Here is an 18,921-nt window from a genome sequence, read left to right as displayed (position 1 = left end):
GTTGATTACCATACAGCTTGTCAAATGTAGGAAGAGCCTCCTAAATTATTTTATGGTCTCGCCCACTAGACATGCGTTCGTTGAAAGAGGGTGAGTGCGACAAAGAGAGAGTGAGAATTCTCAATGCTCTTCCTAGATTTGACAAGTTGTACGTCCCTTCATCTGGTTTAAATTTAGAAATTTCGGATACAAACCACACATTTTTTCTACCTTCTACGAAAAATGTAATTTTACAAATGGATTGGAATTTTACAGATTCACTGTAATTTTTCTGTGGAAAAATTGGGTGTGAAAAATTACCTACACTAAAATTCCATAATAGTAGGAACTAAATTCTCAGAAATATTATTGCACTGAAACGAAAACATTGTTGTCAGGTTTTGATAACAAATTTCTGGTGAGAATAGACCCGTTTTCACTTTCCCTGCTGTTATTTTTTTTTTTTGTTAGAAACTATATAGGTACTTCAAAACGAAATGTCAGTTCATTGATTAAGTTTGACGTTCGGGAACATGCTTTGAAAAAGGCAAGTTTTCAAGACCTACTTGCGAGATCATTCAAACACAACTGTAAAGTAATTAAGTTGTTCATCTGTAAATGGCAATGGAAAAACCGTTGAGTGCAAGAGTCAGGCGCGAGTCAGAACAAATACCTGGCAAATATAAAAAATTACAAGTTACATGTGTTCCATGGACGAAGAAGTGCAATTGAGAAGCCTCCTCGATCACCCGATTTGAGTTCTTTAGATTTTTCGCGGGGACACATAAAACTGAGTGCATCGCATCCACCTGACACCGATTTTGGAAAGTGAAGCAGTGGATGAAGAATTGAAAGCCTTTTTGAACGAGGCATCAGTCGACACCCCATTGAAGGTTATGCAATGATTATTGGGTTAAAACCTGCTCCCTCGAAAATTGCTTTGAGTGAAGTGAAAATGCAATGAAAAGATGAAACGTTGAAAAATTCGATTGAAAAAAACTCACGTTGAATACGAGGTGTTGAACAAGGACGGCAAGTGCCTCGGCTACTGGGGGTTGTTTGACGGATACCCTGGTTTGCGCAGGGGGTCGGACGGAGGGTGACGTACGACCCCCCTTCACTGTACCTCTACCGCACTCTGAAACAAAAAAAAACATTAAATGGGAGAGAAAACAATACAACTCCGGAAAAATTATTTCATTGTTTGGCGATATATTTTACTAGTATTAGTGAAAGATAATACCACAAAATGTAGCCCTTGTAACCTTCTATGCTCCATTTTCCATGGATTAGACAATGAAGGTGAATATGTGATTTCCGCGAGTTTAGACTTTTATAACCTAAAGGAGTCTCAGTCTTCGTGAATATTAAAACTTATATAACGCAAGTATACAGTCCACTTCTCATGAAGTGGACTGTATACAGACGTATCCTCGAATATATCCGTACTGTGGGATCTTTGGAAAATCGATAGTTATACAGTGTCATTCCGAAAGTATGCACCATGTGGGAAACTCTTTTATTAAGGGTTTTTCGACAAAAAGTTATTATTGATAAAAGTTTGTGCATTCCCTAAAACTGAATATGCACTAACAAAATATAGTAAAACACACGTAATATGCGAGGAGCCTTCAAATATTTGATTTTGAGACAAAGGTAAAGTACTCTTGAATTGAAGGGTTTATATTTTTAGGAGTTGAAACTCAGGGGTTTTATAACCTAGAAGAGTCTCAGTCTTCGTGAGTATTAAACACATCCATGTATAGTTACTTATTTTCAAATTGATTACTTCCTTCCTTTCTTTGGAAGATTTCCTCATCCTTTTTTTGTATCAAGATGGAGTAGTAGAAATCCAAAAACTTTCTTTCCCATAAAGTACTCTTATTGCGAAAAATCTCGGGAAATGTTATTTGGAAAAGTTGTTCAGCATTGAAAAATACATCAAGATTTGAATTCATGGCCGACTGAAGTTTTATTTTTTCTTTCACCCATTTTTTATTTATTTTAGCTCTGAGTACACTCATCATGGCCAGACCATTAAGGCGATCGTCTGCCATGGTGCTTCTTAGCCATGTTTTCAGTCTTCTGAGGCTGCTAAAGGATCGCTCTACTATACAGGTCGTGCATGGCAAAGCGATCAAAATATTCAATGCTTTTTCCGTTTCGGGAAAGAAGGAATTCGTTTCTTTTAGGACATCAACAACTGTAAGATTTGTTAGATTAAGCCTATAGGCTGTCAGTGTTTGATTCATTCTTTATGTTTGGTAAATCATAAAACTGGGCAGTAGATTCACAAGTTTGTTTCAGATTTTCAGTTGTCATCTTTTGCATCTGCGCCGGGTGTAACTTAGATAATGCGAATGATGGCGTGTTTTTTTCAGCAAAACGTACTTCAAGGGAGATGATAATTGAATCCAAGTAGGGTATTACTAAATACCTACCTCTTCCAGTATTCTGAAGGGCTTTCTGCTGGATGATTGCTTCTATGACGTTGTTTCCCCGTAACACGCGGCACTGATGTAATGTCCTCCTCCAGTCCGACGTTCTCCGTAACAGCAGTAGCTTCCTTTATAATTTCGTCTGTCACTTTTTCCGGATTTTCTCGCTGGTTTTTAATTTAAAGTAAAATCCTTTTAACGTGTTCCGAGGCTTTGACCACGTCCAAAGCTACAGATTGGAGTACGTTGACTACTAGTTTCATCAAAGCCGAGTATTTGGCTACCAACATTATCTTGAGAGTGAAAGAAATTCTGGAAGTAGCGTCATGTAGTTGGAAGATACTTTTCCGAGTTGCACTATTTCCTTCCTGAGATGTTTGTAAGGCTTCCAGAATTATTGGAAGATTTTCTTTAAAAACTCTGATTGTTTTGTGTTTTGTGCGAATTTATTTACGTTTTGTCATGCAATGCGGAATTTATTAATACGTAAGGAAATCAATTGCTCGCACTTTGGTCGCTTTGCGGCCACATTTGATCTCTAGGGGGGCAACTGCTCCCTGCCTCCCGTTGGCGACGCCCTTGTCTATTATTATAAGAGTAGTAAATACACCCACACTCTGAACCGGAGGAAGTGTTGCCATTTTCTCCCTGTCATATCGAAATGTTTACACACCTCTATCAAAACAAACGCGTATCGACGTTCATCAAGCCGTTTCCTGTCGAAATCCTCGGAACGAAAAATTAAAAAGCATTTTGTCAACGAAACAGTCAAGATGGCTTCTCCGCTCTAGAACGAATCGCAATAAACAGACCGATTCTTCGACATCTGTTCAAACAACACTCTCGTCGGGGTCGTTTGTTTTCTTTAATTTTTCGCATTCTCGGCGGTGTATGTCGAGGTGGAAAGAAAGGCCTTCCTGTACACCGAACGAGGATTTCCGTTTCTAATATTAGAGACTGCTATTTTGAAATTTGTCAATGCAAGGTGCGATTGGAAAGTTCCCGCATATCCTGGTGATTGTGGATGGTGGTCTCGGAGTAGAGAAAATAAAATCTGTTGTGTTCAAATCTGTTTTTCTCTTAACCAGCTCTCGCACCCCTACGAACGAAAACCTTCAGAAGACTAAACTGTGCGAGATAAGGATTAACGAGGTCTTACCTTTTAACGTTTGATTCCTAATAATAATAATAAGAAATCAACGGCAAATCAACACCGCCGTGTATAACGTCGTCCAATCGCTTTCCGAATCGGAAGGACAAAATCCCGGCCTTGCGGTTCGTGAGATTGAACGGCGTGTACACAAGATGGAGGCTAAGATCACGTCGGCGAGACAACACGCGTCTCGTATCCAATGTGTGATGGACTACAGGGCGGCCAATAGGCCTTTCACGCCCGCAGTGCGGCGAATAGCCGCCAATCTACGACGTATCCATCACACTCCAAGCCAAGGCGTGCTGCTGACCACCAAACAGCACTGCCTTGATAGAATACGAATGCTAGTGGCTGCTAAGACGTCACTAGTGAGGCAAGCGAGAAGTATCGCGGAAAACCTTAGGTTCCGCGAGAAACCGTCTCGCTTATTCCAAGAGCCTCCACGTGTTGTGGATAATCCGCCGACTGCTGATCAGGTGTAATCCTTCTAGAAGGATATCTATGAACACCCGCAGCCACTCAACTTAGACACTCCAGCCCTACCGCAGTTCGAAGCTTTCAACAGAGAGCTTCGACAGCCTGAGGTCAATGAACTGCGCAACCCGATAACCCCGGATGACGTTCGAAGGGCCCTTGTTGGTTCCAAGAACTTTGCTGCTCCAGGCCCAGATGGGCTGAACACTTATTGGTGGAAAAAACTACCAAGTACCCACCGCCATCTGGCCAGAGTTTGGCTGGACGGAGAGCAGCCGATTCCAGATTGGTTTGTCGAGGGGCGGACCGTTCTCATCCCCAAAAGCGGAGATTTGTCGATTCCTAAGAGTTACAGACCGATAACATGCTTGAATCCGTGTTATAAGTTGTTTACAAGCATCTTATACACACGAATACTCACCGCAGTTGACCGAGTGTTCGAACGGATATATGAGCAGAGAGGGTCGAAGAGAGGAGTCGCTGGATGTAAAGAGAACCTGCTCATCGATAGATGTGTAACGCAGGACCTGATACAATATAAGCGTAACCTCTCTATGGCCTGGATCGATCACCGTAAGGCATTTGATACAATTTCGCATGAGCTCATCTTGCATTTGTTCAGATGCCTTGCGGCACCCGACAAAATAGTGAGATGCATTGTACAACTGATACCACTTTGGCGAACTCGCTTTGCCACCTGGTCAAGCAAGAGTCCAAACAGGGTGGGTCACTTTCAGAAGGGGTGTATTTCAGAGTGATTCCCTCAGTCCCCTTATCTTCTGCATCTCACTATTGCCATTATCCGTTGCGCTCAGAAACACTCGAGGGTATAACTGTCGCGGAAACCGGAGGCACAAGGTCACCCATTTGTTTTATATGGATGATCTTAAACTTTATGCCTCTGGAGAGAAGGATCTCCATCAGTCCTTGAGGGTGGTGGAAGAGTACAAGCATGCTATCGGTATGAAATCCGGGATAGACAAATGTGCAATGGTCCATCTCAAAAGAGGACGATGCGGGGACTACGGAGAGGATGTGCAGCTCGTAGATGGAAGCATCTTACACCTGAAAACTCCACGACAAATATCGTCTCGCTCTGGGGGTCGAGAAGGACTACACTAGGCTTATTAGCTTGTATGAGCCTGTGGGTGGGGAACGAATAGTTCCATTAAATTCGGCACTTCTTGTTCCCCACAACGGATTCTATATCTCCCGGAGCGTAGAGCAACACCGGTGTCTCCTCAATACCGTAAGAGTACCCTAGATGGTAATATAGCACTCTTGGGGTCGATGGATATAGGCCGAGACCGTAAATGCTGGCCATGCTGATAGCAAGTGAGTCAAGGGGACGCCTCGCGGGAGGCCCTACATCTTGTGTCAGGAACCTCTATACCCATCACGCGACTGCGATAGACTAAGGTGTTGAAGACACCATCCTGGCAAGCCATGAGGAACCCCTCAGTTTCCGACTTCAGGTCACTCGACCTGCGGTAAGCGAAAGTCAGGCGCTTTGATAAGCCAAGGTCTTCCAAGTTATTGAAGAAGACTCCATGCATTGGCTTATCCTTGTGTATATGAGCTTTTTACTGAACGGGTTCAAACTCGGTGCAGAGAAGGGGATCCGAACTCCTGACGACTTTACAAGCTACATCCAGTATCATTCTGCCAAACTCAAAAGTCCACGGCCTCCCTACTCCAAACGAGTAGAGGAAGATTGGAATGGCAAGCATATTCGTATATACGAAGGCATGGCATGAAAACTAAATAGTTACCGAATGTAGGCAGTTTATTTGCATGGCATGAGTGGCGTGGTATATTCATTATTTTTATGTGGAAGGTTTTACATGGTATTAACTAGTAAATTTATCAGACCCGATACATTAGTCTTCTGTTTAACTATTCTGATTGACTTCGTATAGGCTATACGTAACCCGCGAAATTTGAATATTAAGCCTATTTTTTGAACATTCAACGCATGTATCTAACAAGATATGCGGTTAACAAAAAGTTATCCCAAGCATATCTATGAAAGTAATAGAAAAAAATTGCTATCGATTCACTTATATCAACACGTGAGTGAATTTTCTGAAAAGTTGATGATCCGGATGAACATAATTCAAAAAATTGACACACTCAATTTTTCTTGAGTATAAAAGCGAATTTTCTATAATAACGATCTGTGCATATATCCGATATAAAAATATGGTTGTAATTGCCACTTGCATCTTCTACAGAGGAGAAAATCACAATAAAAATCTTCCCGGAGATCACTGAAGCCGCTCGATTTGTCACGAGATATGTAAATGTGGATCCCTATTAGCTACCGATACGCTTATTTAACCAGCTTTCTGGATGACTTGTTCTCTGATGAACGTTTCGTCATCATGTCAGAGCTAATCGTTCCCAGACTAGGTGTTCCTTCACTTTTCATTGAAATAAGACCGCTGAAAAATGGAATATTTGATCTTGGAGAACTTTTTCGATTACGACAGGCCAATGCTTGCTTTGATGACAAATACTGTTCATTCATACGCTGGAATTAAAGGAAATTGACCACCCAACTGAGTATTGAAGAAACAGGTCATGTTATTAACGAAACAGAAACAGATTCCAAAAAGGTATTTATAGATGTCTAACATCTATCCTGAATAGTATTCAACTGGGGTGTTATACTTTAGATATGGGGCAACATGGAAGGGGAAAGTTTATAGCGACTCTGAAGACATCTAACAGTACAGATAATTGAACAAATTCATTAAAAATACTTCAGTGCCGTATATATCAGGAATATATAAGTTTATTTGCGGTCCTTGTCTAAAACTATACATTGGCCAATCGGGTAGCACTTTTTTCCGGAGAATGAAAGAGCATAGGATTAGTACCTTCAACACCAATTTCATATTTGCAAACCATCTTCCGGCAGAGAGGCACCAGTCCAATCACGACTATGACGTGTTTATGAGGTTTGAATCACAAACTTCTGGAATATTTGCAAATCAATATATCTAAGAATTTCGAACTTTTGTTGAAGAAACAAATAGCGACTACGTGGAAGACACCAAAGCTGTGTCTTTTCGAGGAATGTATTATCAAGCTCCTAGCTTCAAGAATAAATCTAAAAATTCCTAAGGGAGTTCCTTTTTCGAAAACTCCATTAATGCTCTACATTTTGAAATTTTCATTTTTGAATACGCGTTCCAGTTGTATTATTCTACAAAGGCAATCTTGAAATTTTAGAAAAATGGAAAAAATCATTACAGATTATCGAAATGTATATAAGAATTCATTTACAGACCAACAATTTTAAAAATCTGCTATTGCAATGTTTTTTAGTTGAAAGTATAATTCACTTTACTTCAATTTGTCAATTGCGGCTGGATGCGGTTTGAAAAACAATTGATTTAAGGTGTATCAATTACAGAAGTCAAGAAGCTCAAGATCTGGTGATATAGGCGGCCACTCAATACGTTCTCAACTGCCAATCCGTTGGTCTACTCATATTATCTAACCTAAAAGGTATGGCATAGCATCGCGATTCTCTGTCTTATTGAAAATGCAATAAATCTTTAGCAATAAAAATGGATGTAATTTCGTCTCTTTGATTTTATACCCATATCTATAGGTCCAGGCCTGGAACAGTCCTATCATATATGTGTTTTGTTTTTAGTCATTATTTCGTGAGGAATCGAATTATAATTTTCTCAGCTCGCAAGAGATGTTTTTTTTTTCAAATAAGCCAACAGCTATTGGAAGAAAAGGCAAAACTATCTTTTCCCAACTTATATCAAATTTTGTGTAAAAAATGGAGTAAAGGGTTCAAAAATATTTGAAATATTGAAGAACAAATGGAATAAAATAGAAATTGATGAAGGAGAGAAAATCTCTTGAGAAAAATGTAGATTCACCTCATTTCTTCAACAGGCCCCGTATTCTCTTTATTCTCATCATCAGATTCATCTTCTTGGTTCTTGCACATTTTACAGTTTCATAAACTTCAACCAGCAGTACCCTCAATTCAATAACAATAACAATTACGCACCGTTCCCGTTACAAAATAATTATTTGATTGTTATTCAAACGCTGTGTTCATTTACTTTGGCAACAGGATCATTAAAAAAAGTGATTGACCATTGTATTCAAATGGGATCGCTTCTATATGATTCTAAATCGAAATTCGCTCACACTTAGCGCTTAGCCACAACGATTTTAATTATTGCAAGTGCTCTTATTATGCCAGATGGAAATTTTGTTACTTCCTATTTGGAGGAACTCCACTTGTTCTGCACGATATGCTTCCTCATTTTGAATAATTTCTTCACATTCGTTCAGAATTTAGCAGGTTCAATTGCACCAATCAGATCTAGTAACAAAGTAAAGTTGAACAAGTTTTAGATTTTCCTCATCGAGTTATTATAGGTACCTCTTTACTGGAAACCTAAATCTGTTGATTTTTTTGTCATATCGAAGTTTTTTGAAGTATTGAACTTCAGGAAAAATGTGAATAATGAAAATAATGTAGATTTGAATACCTCTCATTACTTGTATACTGGTCCCTTGACCTTTCATGATGAATATCTTATGGTAAATAATAAGATCGAATTTAACATTAACAGATTTAGTAAGAAACGTATTTCAGGTCTGAGTTGAGTTTTCCACGAACTATATATTTCACTTCTGTTGGAAAGATACATATATATTTGCATATAATCAGCAAGTTTACAAATCCCGATATGTTCGTGGAAATCGAGGGTTGAGAAGATGATAAGAAGGGTCACACTGTAATACCATGTGGGACACCGCCTGTTACATTTCTCTTTCAAAAAAATTGTATGGGGTCTTCCAAATTTTGACAATTGATAACGGCAGTTAAGTTTCATCTTCTCCTACACAGTTAATGACAATTTGCAAATTTGCATTTAGAATGAAAAAGGAATTGGGTCAGATATCTTAAAAATCAGACCCTACTTCCACAAATGGCCGGATTATTTCCATTCATAATCATAAATAAGGAGCAAATAAATATGCTTTTTTATTTCATAAATTGACATTATGCTAGACCCATAAATAATCAAAGGTATATCTCTTGTTCAAGAGTTTACCTGAATAGTCATTTTTCGAGAATGGCTTTCTAAGAACTTCCTGTTTGTTGCACTATTTCAAAAATGTATATGCCAAATGTTATACCATTACCTGCTTTCACAGTTGTTTTATTCTAATCAGTTCCTGGCAAATGACCGCCACTGTAATGTATCTTATGTTTATAATAGTGCTCTTTATGGACACATAAAAGCATCTATTGTTTTGTTGTCTAGACCAGAGAAATTACTATTCCAAACATTTATTTCTACGAAAACAACAATAGAAACGAAGTTACTTTTGTTTTTAAACCTGCCAGTTTGTAAACACATTAATCCCATTTGTTAATACTCGTTAACACTTTCGGCAATAGAGAATAAACAAATTGCAAAATCTATGAACGGTTTGTTTACAAAATTTACAGGCTCATTCGACCATTTTATTTGTGTACTTCTGTGTTACGTATAATTTTACTCGCTCTGGATTATATCCATTCTAAAAACAGTCTTGGGAAAGAACACTCATGGATTGTGCACCACCACGATGACCAAAAACTTAACCAACCCTTTGGAACAGCCATCGTATTCACCTGATATGGGTCCTGTCGATTTTTATTTTTCCAAAACTCAAATTACCACTTCGTGGCACCCGTTTTCAGTCGATATATGACACATAAAAGAGAAATTGCAGTCGATTTGAAAAAAAGCGTTTTAAATTGTTTTTGATGATTGAGATTTTAGTTTGCATTTATGTATTATTTCGAAATGATCCTACTTTGAAGGTGATACAATGAATTCAGATGAATAATACATATTTTGGGTTTTATTGAACAATTCCCGATACTCTTTCGACATTGTAGTATAATGTGACAGATCAGAAAGCTACTACTCGGATTTATGTAGGGAGGAGATGAGATTTCAAAAACAATTTCAACAGCAAAAAAAGGGAATTAACATCGATACAGTCTGGCTACCTGCACTAAGTGACACCCACAAACGAAGCCACGCCTATCACCAATGAAATAAAACCGGATACTCAAGCTCTGAATGTAGTATCTGCTGCAAGGACAACCCAAGCGCTTCGTTTGTTTCATCGCAGTTGTAGACGAAACTCCAGACATAACACCTTGCAAACCAACAGAAAAATAGCTCATAACCGAAATGAGGTTGAAATAGGGTTTTCCTTCAAACAGCTGATGTCTCTTCACAACGACAACCCGCTGAAGACTTGTGTGAGCGAGCGATTAACGAGTTCACAATTTTTAACGTGCGATCTAACACATTCATTTGGAACGTGCCTCACTTGTCACCCATCGAGAGGCCTAGAGCTGGGATCGAACCAGCATTAACACTAGCAGTGGTGGAAGAGTGAAAACCATGGAACCATGGATCCAATTATAGACGAACTGATAAACCAGGGTAAACAAATGTCCAAAAGTACAAAAAATTACAGAGTTGACTTTTCGTAACATAATGAAGCGGTCACAGCGTAAATACACACTAAGATGACTAATTCCGGCCACTGTTTCTAAATATATCCGCATGATTTCTTCGCGTACGTTTTGCTTTTTTCATCAAAACAAATTATCGTATAAATTACTATAAATACGACCATTTGCCAAATCATTAAACAGCCTGAGCTCATGTTAAACCGAACTGCAAAAGCAAAAATAATAAAACCTGTGAACTTGGCTCTCGTTGAATTTTCTAAAAATATCCCTACGCGAAGCCATCAATTTCATTACGCAATCGTAATGTAATGATAAAACGCGATAGAGGATCCGCGAAAGACGTTAGAAATTAAAGGTTTTCTATTAAGAGTGTTGAAAACGAGTCGAAGTTGATATTTCACGTAAACAAGAATTATTTTCATTTCCGGCAGCAGCGATTATCATGAATTATCGAGAAAGGCACGTCAGAAAATATAAACCTTGAACCCCCACTCACATTTTTAGTTAGACCTAAAATTAGTTCAGTACTGCTGAAGCTTCATTGATAAACAGACGTACGAATGTCAGTCCCATTAAGTTTTGTTACTGACAGCTATTATTTAAGTTTATTGGAAATTGAAAAAGGACTTTATAATTAATATCAAGTGTATTGAATTGATAAGTCAAAATTTCCTGCTTATGGAAAAACAAATCAGTTTCTTAAGCTTGATACCAGCTAAGTGTAAGCCCTCCTTTGAACCTCTTGTTAATTTTTTATATTTTTCTCATACATCCTGATGACCTGTCAATTTTATTTTGCAAAATTTAATGTGTATATACTGGGATGGGAAAAAGGGAAAGCCGTAAGAGAGAAAAAGTCGGTTGAATTAGGAAAAAGTTGGACATTTAAGAGCTTTTTCAGAAGAAATAGAAAGACGAAATTTGCCAATTTCGTTTCAATTTTTTCCCGATGTTCTTCAAGGAGATATAGAAAAACAAAACACTTTTTCATTGTCACTATTCAAGCTATACAAGGTAGCGTTTGCAGATTTTCAACCGTCACCAATTTTACGTTTTAATACGCAACGCAAAAAAATGTACCCGATATTAAGTTCACCTCACTAACCACTCGTCCTCACTCCGTCCATACGCCCAACTTATGCCAATTCTTGCTCCGGCATACACATATACTTTCATCCTTCGTCTTCTCCTTTCACTCAATCTTTAATCTTTCTCTTTTTATTCATTTTCTATTCATGGTATCTGACCCGCGTTCCACGTGAAGGGGTACCATACCTCAGATCACACAGAGCACAGTTGATGACGTCGTGCTGTAAGCCCCACAAGAGACAAGCAGAAACGGCCTCTATGTCGCGCTCAGTTGTTACTGACTCATGAATTCTAGTCTCCCACACTTGCACTCCATACATAACTAACCGCAGTTTTGACTACCCTGTCATTAATCATTCTCACGCATTTCCTCTTTATCTTTCAGCAACATGCCTTGCATCCAGGGGAATACCCTATCATCTTCATCATCCCCTATCACTCTATCCTCAATCTTACTTTCGCCATTCATTTTCCATTCATGGTCTCTGTGCCGCGCTCAGTTGTGTCCCGACTCTGCTGACATACATTCTACTCCCCTAAACTTGCACTCCATACATAACCGCAGATTTACCTACCCTGCCAAAACTAATATTCCGCGCGGCCAGCCCATGTGGTGGTCTTTGATGAATAGTAATCCAGAGTATACCATAATTCACAGGTATTTCACACTCGTCGTCAAATTTATCGTCTCCTCCAAACTTATAACCGGGGAGTCTTTCATCCCCCCCAGCTGGTATGTACACGTTTTCCGTTTCAATTCAATTATATCCCAGCAACATCTTTTCCTCGCATGCTTTACAATCGTTCCATGATGAAAGCAAACTCAAATTTTGGTCTCACTAGCGGACGGAGCGACGGGCAGATGGAGCGATGACAAATATGTTGTTTGTCGTCGCTCGCTTCAGCCTGATTCGAGGGATGATTATCTGAAAGGAATTCGATTTTTAATTATGGAATATCATCAACTTTAGGCTGATGCCACTACCTTGCACTGACAATAGCCCAAATAGTCCAAAACCGGTCTGCATTTGTGTCCGTTCCAATGATTGAAAACCGATTTCGGCAGTTGTATCGCCACTCGAATGGAAATGGAACAGATACAAACATCTTCACCGGTATCACCCATACAGGAAATCGCGAACCAGAAAATCTGGTCTCTACAAAGATTGTTACCTCTCGTGAATCCTTCAGTCAAGCCTTGATGTAAAACAGAAAATCCTCACCGGTGGCATTGGAGAATCTGCATTTCCTCCGTTTTGCATACTCGAATGTATTTATACTTGCCTCTATTAGAGCAGTCGGTTTTATTGATGGAGGTAACACTTGTCCGGAATTTATCAAGTGCGAATCCATTTATTTTGACGTGCCATTAAATTTCCCAGGACTAGTCATTTCTCAGCAGGGGCACTGATCTGCGTTTTTTAATCTCTCATCGTGCAACAATTATCGAAGAAGGCCAAGATGTTAGGCTTGGCTGATGGCCAGTCGAGTTATCTACACCAGGAAGTGATCAAAAGACAAACGGTGAGACGATGGCGCGATTTATATTGCGAATATTGAAAACTTTATGGGAACTTTATACAGGGTGCCCAATTGCAAAATGCGCATACATTAAGACTTCTTTGAATAACCTGTATTCAATCTCAGATTCTACACCAGGATGGTAACAGAAGTACCGGCCTGACCTAGAGATGGCGGTAGTTTGAAAAATATCACAGTATCAGAAGGTACACAATCTAAAGCATATGTTTCAAGAAAATATATTTGGTAGAGAAAGCAAGTTTCAAAGAATCACTTCCGCACACCCTGTAATTTCAAAAAAAATACAATAATCTTTGTAAAATATGGTCTTTAAATATCTAAGAACGTGGTAATCGACGTGGTAGCCGATTATGAGGTCTATCCCTGCATATCACCTATTTTTGATTAATAATAATCAACTATCACCTTGTTTTCTAGCAACATATTCTATCCAGTTTGCTCGTGAAGTTCATTTGGACATTAAGCAAAATATTTTACACGGTTTGCTGGATGATGTAGGTCTTGATGTTTGAGGAATGTGTTTCTAACACTACATTGGAACAGGGTAGTGGTGAAAGATTTTTTAAATAAAAAATTTCCAAATCATGGGATGGACAAGGTGATCTCATAGATGGCCTAAACGATCGCCCGACTTCAACTCATTCGAGTAATATGTTTTGCTTCAAGATTACGATCAACAAATTGAGAGAATGATAAAAAGGTTGATCATTTTATCGGTAACAATACGAAAATTTAAAAAATCAAGAAAATATACTTCTTTGAAATATATGTATCCCTATTACAGAAATATTTGCATTCGTGACAAATTATTAGAGTCGAAATGTATTGATTACTGTAAACTGCTGTGCAAATATAAAAATGATAAGAGGAGCTTGACAATCAATTGAAAATCACAAACATAAAATATATAAAACACCCTGTATGACAACAATACAAGGTGACGGACCAACAAAAAGACTTTTCGCAAGTTTTGACATAATATCTACTACTCTCCTAACAATTCATATACATTCATTTACTTTTGAATATATCTTTTCATACCATGTGTTAGGAATCACACGTTAAAAGGTAAGATCTCGTTAGTCCTTAGCTCGCACAAGTTTTTCAACTTCTGAGAGTTGTCGTTCGTATGGGGGCGACAGCTGATTAACGGAAAAACAGATTTTAAAACAGATTTTTAAAACATCCTTGATATTACTGGAGTTCTTTCCCAACACCAAATCGTTATTTTTAACACCTCGACACGTGTTTCGATCGCCAAGTGATCTTCTTCAAGAGGAAGATTAAACTGGAAACTTTCTTAAGCTAACGCTATTTATGCTATACAGGTATACTATACAGGTAAACCATATAGGTATACCACCCATACAGGTATACCTCCCTAAATTAATTTTTAACAGTTCACAGTTTAACTATTAACAGTTAATTTAGATTAGTTAGACAAGTTAACAACAATAGACAACTAGATGCCTATGAGAGTGTAGAAATAAGTAAACATAATAATATTATGAATAAAGATGACGGACCAACACCAAATAGCATACTATATAGCTTGTTAAAATAATATTATTGGATTTACTGATTACTACATAAGGACACAGTATAAAAATAAATTTAGATAGGAATATTGTGAAATTAATTTTTTATATAGCTGAAAATTGTTTTACATATAACTATAACATTTAAACACCACATAAGGACATATTGTAAAATAATAGATAAGGCAAATGTAAAACAGTGCATCATAAATCCCTGATAGTACAGATAAATCTTCACCAGATATACCTCGAATTTTTTGGAAAATTTAGAGTTATTAAACCACCCCCTTGTTTCATCAACGAACATTACATTGAAATTGCAAAAGTATCACATGGCCTCGAGAATTTTCACATTGCGCTACCCGGTATCACGGTAATTTGTTGTTCACCATTGTTCAAACGTTAAAATTAATTTCCGCACATCCGAAAAAAAAAACAATTTCACAGAACAATAATTCAATGTCTCTAAGAACGTTCGATGTTTCTTGAAAACTTGACTGAATGACAACGTTTGCTTTTGTTTCAAGGTGAATCATTATACAATGAAATTGACCGATATTTGTTGAAAATCCACTGTGAGATTTGCACTGAACAGTTAACAAAACCGCAACAACCGCTGTATAACAGCTTCCTAAGACATATAAAAACGCCTGAGGAAACAAAAGCCACAATAAAGTGATATTGGTTGCTTCAAAATATTCTCCGTTTTTGTGAATCTTCTTCAAACTGTAATATCTCAGCGAATACGTATTCAATTTAATGGCAATAAGCGCCATTTGAATCAGTGCCCTTCTGCCAACATAACACAAGTAGATTAATTCTGTCAGCATAAAAATGATGTGCTTGGGATTCGATGAAATCGACGAAGGTTATTTTTGCCTGATCCTGATTGACGAAGGTTCTACCGCTGAGAAAGTTACTGAAGTGCTTGAGATGTGCATGGAGATGTGCTTCAGTAACTCAAAACTAAGTACACCCCATGTTGTAGACAGATAACAGAAGCAGAGCAGCTCAGAAAAAAATCATGGAGGATAAATACACCTGAGGAAGCTATTACTACTGTAGAAAGTAATGTCTCTACTCTCTCTCTGGCTGTTGGTGAATGAATTAACTGAAAAATTACACCATTTGCTAGCTCTTCATTCGATAATGTAGGACCCCCGATTCATGGCTGTGCAGTGTTGGCAACTGTCCCACCACGGCTAATTACCGAAGCCGGCTATGGTCAACGTCGTCGTCTGCTGTAGTTGAAGCCTCGTGTTAGATAGGATATTAGGTCTGTATACTTTCTTGATCATTACTGAAGTTTTATCTCAACACCAAACTGTTATTTCTAACACCTCGACACTTGTTTCAATCACTAAACATCATCTTCAAGGGAAAGATCCATTTTCCTCATGAATATGTTCAATATTCCCTATGAAGATGTTCGATCTTCCTCATGAAGATGTTCGATCTTTCTCATGAAGATGTTCAATCTTCTTCATGAAGATGTTGAATCTTCCCCATGAAGATGTTGAATATTCCTCATGAAGATGTTGAATCTTCCTCATGAAGATGTTCAATCTTCCCCATGAAGATGTTCGATCTTCCCCATAAAGAGGTTCAATCTTCCTCATGAAGACGTTCAATCTTCTTCATGAAGATGTTGAATCTTCCGCATGAAGATGTTGAATCTTCCCCATGGAGATGTTCAATCTTACCCATGAAGATATTCGATCTTCTTCATGAAGATGTTAGATCTTCCGCATGAAGATGTTCAATCTTCCTCATAAAGATGTTCAATCTTCCCCATGAAGACGTTCAATCTTCTTCATGAAGACGTTCAATCTTCTTCATGAAGATGTTGAATCTTCCGCATGAAGATGTTCAATCTTCCGCATGAAGATGTTGAATATTCCTCATAAAGATGTTCAATCTTTCCCATGAAGATGTTCAATCTTCCCCATGAAGATGTTCAATCTTCCCCACGAAGATGTTCAATCTTCCCCATGAAGATATTCGATCTTTTTCATGAAGATGTTAGATCTTCCACATGAAGATGTTCAATCTTCCTCATGAAGATGTTCAATCTTCCTCATGAAGATGATCACTTGGTGATCGAAACACGTGTCGAGGTGTTAGAAATAACGGTTTGGTGTTGGGATCAAATTCCAGTAAAATTCATTACTACACCAAAGGTTCGAAACAGTGTTCGAAACATTAGTAATGCATACTTTTTGCTTGAGTTGGAAATAAATATCCGTCCTTCTGTTTGTCAATCCGTAGACGAAACGGAAAGATAGTATTTATCGCCAGCATACGGAGTTGTTTCCTCGTGCAGGGAAAAAGTCACGGTTGGTATTTCGCTTAATGAATCCTTTCCCGCATTGTCGTATATCATTAACGCAACAATGAATTGAATTATTCCCCGGCTAAGACAGAGAGTTCCCATAAGTTGAATTATTCGCATTATATGATAATCTGAACTGTAACTCGTGGTGTGGGTGCGGACTATGAGGCAATACCGTCGACAAATATAAAAAAAACAAACAATGGGATTGCTGCAATTATGACAGGAAGCGGATTGGCGTTCAAGGAAAAAAAATCGTTTCATTGTCGAGCGCGAAAGAAATTTTCTCAGTAAAAAATTAGAAACATTGAATCATCTACAAAGGGAATTTACCCAAACAATTTGAAATTCGCAACAGTATGTCCCATCTATAAAAAAGGTGATGGGAACGATTTAGATAATTACAGAGTAATCAGTCTGCTGTCAAGTCTCTCTAAACCATTTGAACTAAATATAAAAAACAAACAACCAATTTCTTTGAGAATAACAAAACTCTGTCGACATCGCAGCATGGGTTCACTAAGTTCAAAAGCACAGAATCAGCATTATGTGAGTTTCAGACCAGAATTATCAATGCCCTGGACAAAAAAGTGTGTTCTAGGTCTTTTTATAGACTTCTCTCATGCCTTCGACTGTGTAGATTATGAATTGTTACTCTCAAAACTATTCAGATCGGGTATAAGAGGAGTACCACATGACTTAGTTACATCATATCTTAAAGAAAGAAGTCAAAGTTATTCCAATTCCAATTATTGTACATTATAACATGTTTGCAACAACTGTACTTTTCAATTTGAAAAATAAAGATATTATTATTATTACTATTGTATACAGATGGATCAAAAGTTGAACACGGGAACGTGTTAGGTGAAGGCCATGACATTTATCTTTACGAATACGTCGTCTATGAGATTAACAGAAGGGAAGGGAACTGGCAGAACTCTCAAAATTATATATAATAACTAGAAAGCGTATCAAATACAGCTCATCGCATTTTATTCTAATGTAAGACACTGGATCAGAAGAGGCTTGTGACTCATAGTCAATACAAATCATGTTCAGAAGAATGGAGAAATATAAAAGAAAAAATCGAAGTTTAGCATCCTCGAAAACGGGGTGAGGTATGGCGGTAAAATGTGCGTGGCCGTTTCATGATTCCCATATCAATTATCCATTCCTTATGAAGAACCCTCATAAAATTCATTTCATATGTAAACAATTTTTGTATCCATTTTTCAATAACTCATTATAATAAATATAATATTCGTTAGATATTACCGTTAGATTTGTTGGTGAAGACAATGTATCTTTTGGATACTAGTTGCCCAGTCTAATTTCTTTAATTACCAAGTATGAAAAACTCATTGTCCAAACCCAAAATTAATTGAAATATGGAGGAGAACATTAAGCAAAAATGTGCATAAGAAGTTTAAATACTCGTTTTGATAAAATTTTTAATTTGGAATGGGAAGATCCAATTATAGCAGCAGTTCTGCTTCCCAAATTTAAACTGAAGTGAAAAATCCAAAAAAAACTTTGGAAGATATTACAAAATGTATAATAAATGTTGCAAAAAAACAGATGAAATATGAATCTTACAACGAATCAGATCTGTTCAAAAAAAATCTGTTCAAAATCTGTTTTTCCGTTAATCAGCTGTCGTCCCCATACGAACGACAACTCTCAAAAATTGAGAACTTGTGCGAGCTAAGGACTAACGAGGTCTTACCTTTTAACGTGTGATTCCTAACACGGTTGCAGAATCATTCCAGCTTCAACCAGATAAATTCTCTCGAGAAAAATATCTGGTCGAGGCGGGAATCGAACCCACGATCTTCCGATCGTGAGAT

The 18,921-nt window shown here is 37.9% G+C and overlaps 1 protein-coding gene across 2 annotated transcripts in view; it reads right to left on the bottom strand.

Moving 5' to 3' along the window:
• The window catches only part of LOC111504700 (uncharacterized), a 53,763-nt gene that overhangs the window by 14,573 nt on the left and 20,269 nt on the right, over positions 1 to 18,921 (bottom strand). For both annotated transcript variants that reach the window (XM_074175500.1, XM_074175501.1), the window contains exon 2: positions 984 to 1,117. In XM_074175500.1, coding sequence (XP_074031601.1) covers positions 984 to 1,117 — 134 coding nt within the window. The remainder of the gene's footprint in view (positions 1 to 983; positions 1,118 to 18,921) is intronic.

Source organism: Leptinotarsa decemlineata, unplaced genomic scaffold (assembly GCF_025532065.1).
Source record: "Leptinotarsa decemlineata unplaced genomic scaffold, Ldec_3_MD MMD2_tig00001064_RagTag_RagTag, whole genome shotgun sequence".
In the NCBI taxonomy this organism is placed as follows: Eukaryota; Metazoa; Arthropoda; class Insecta; order Coleoptera; family Chrysomelidae; genus Leptinotarsa; species Leptinotarsa decemlineata.
The sequence above is the reverse complement of the archived record's forward strand: the minus strand, read 5'-3'. Positions and strand labels throughout refer to the sequence as shown.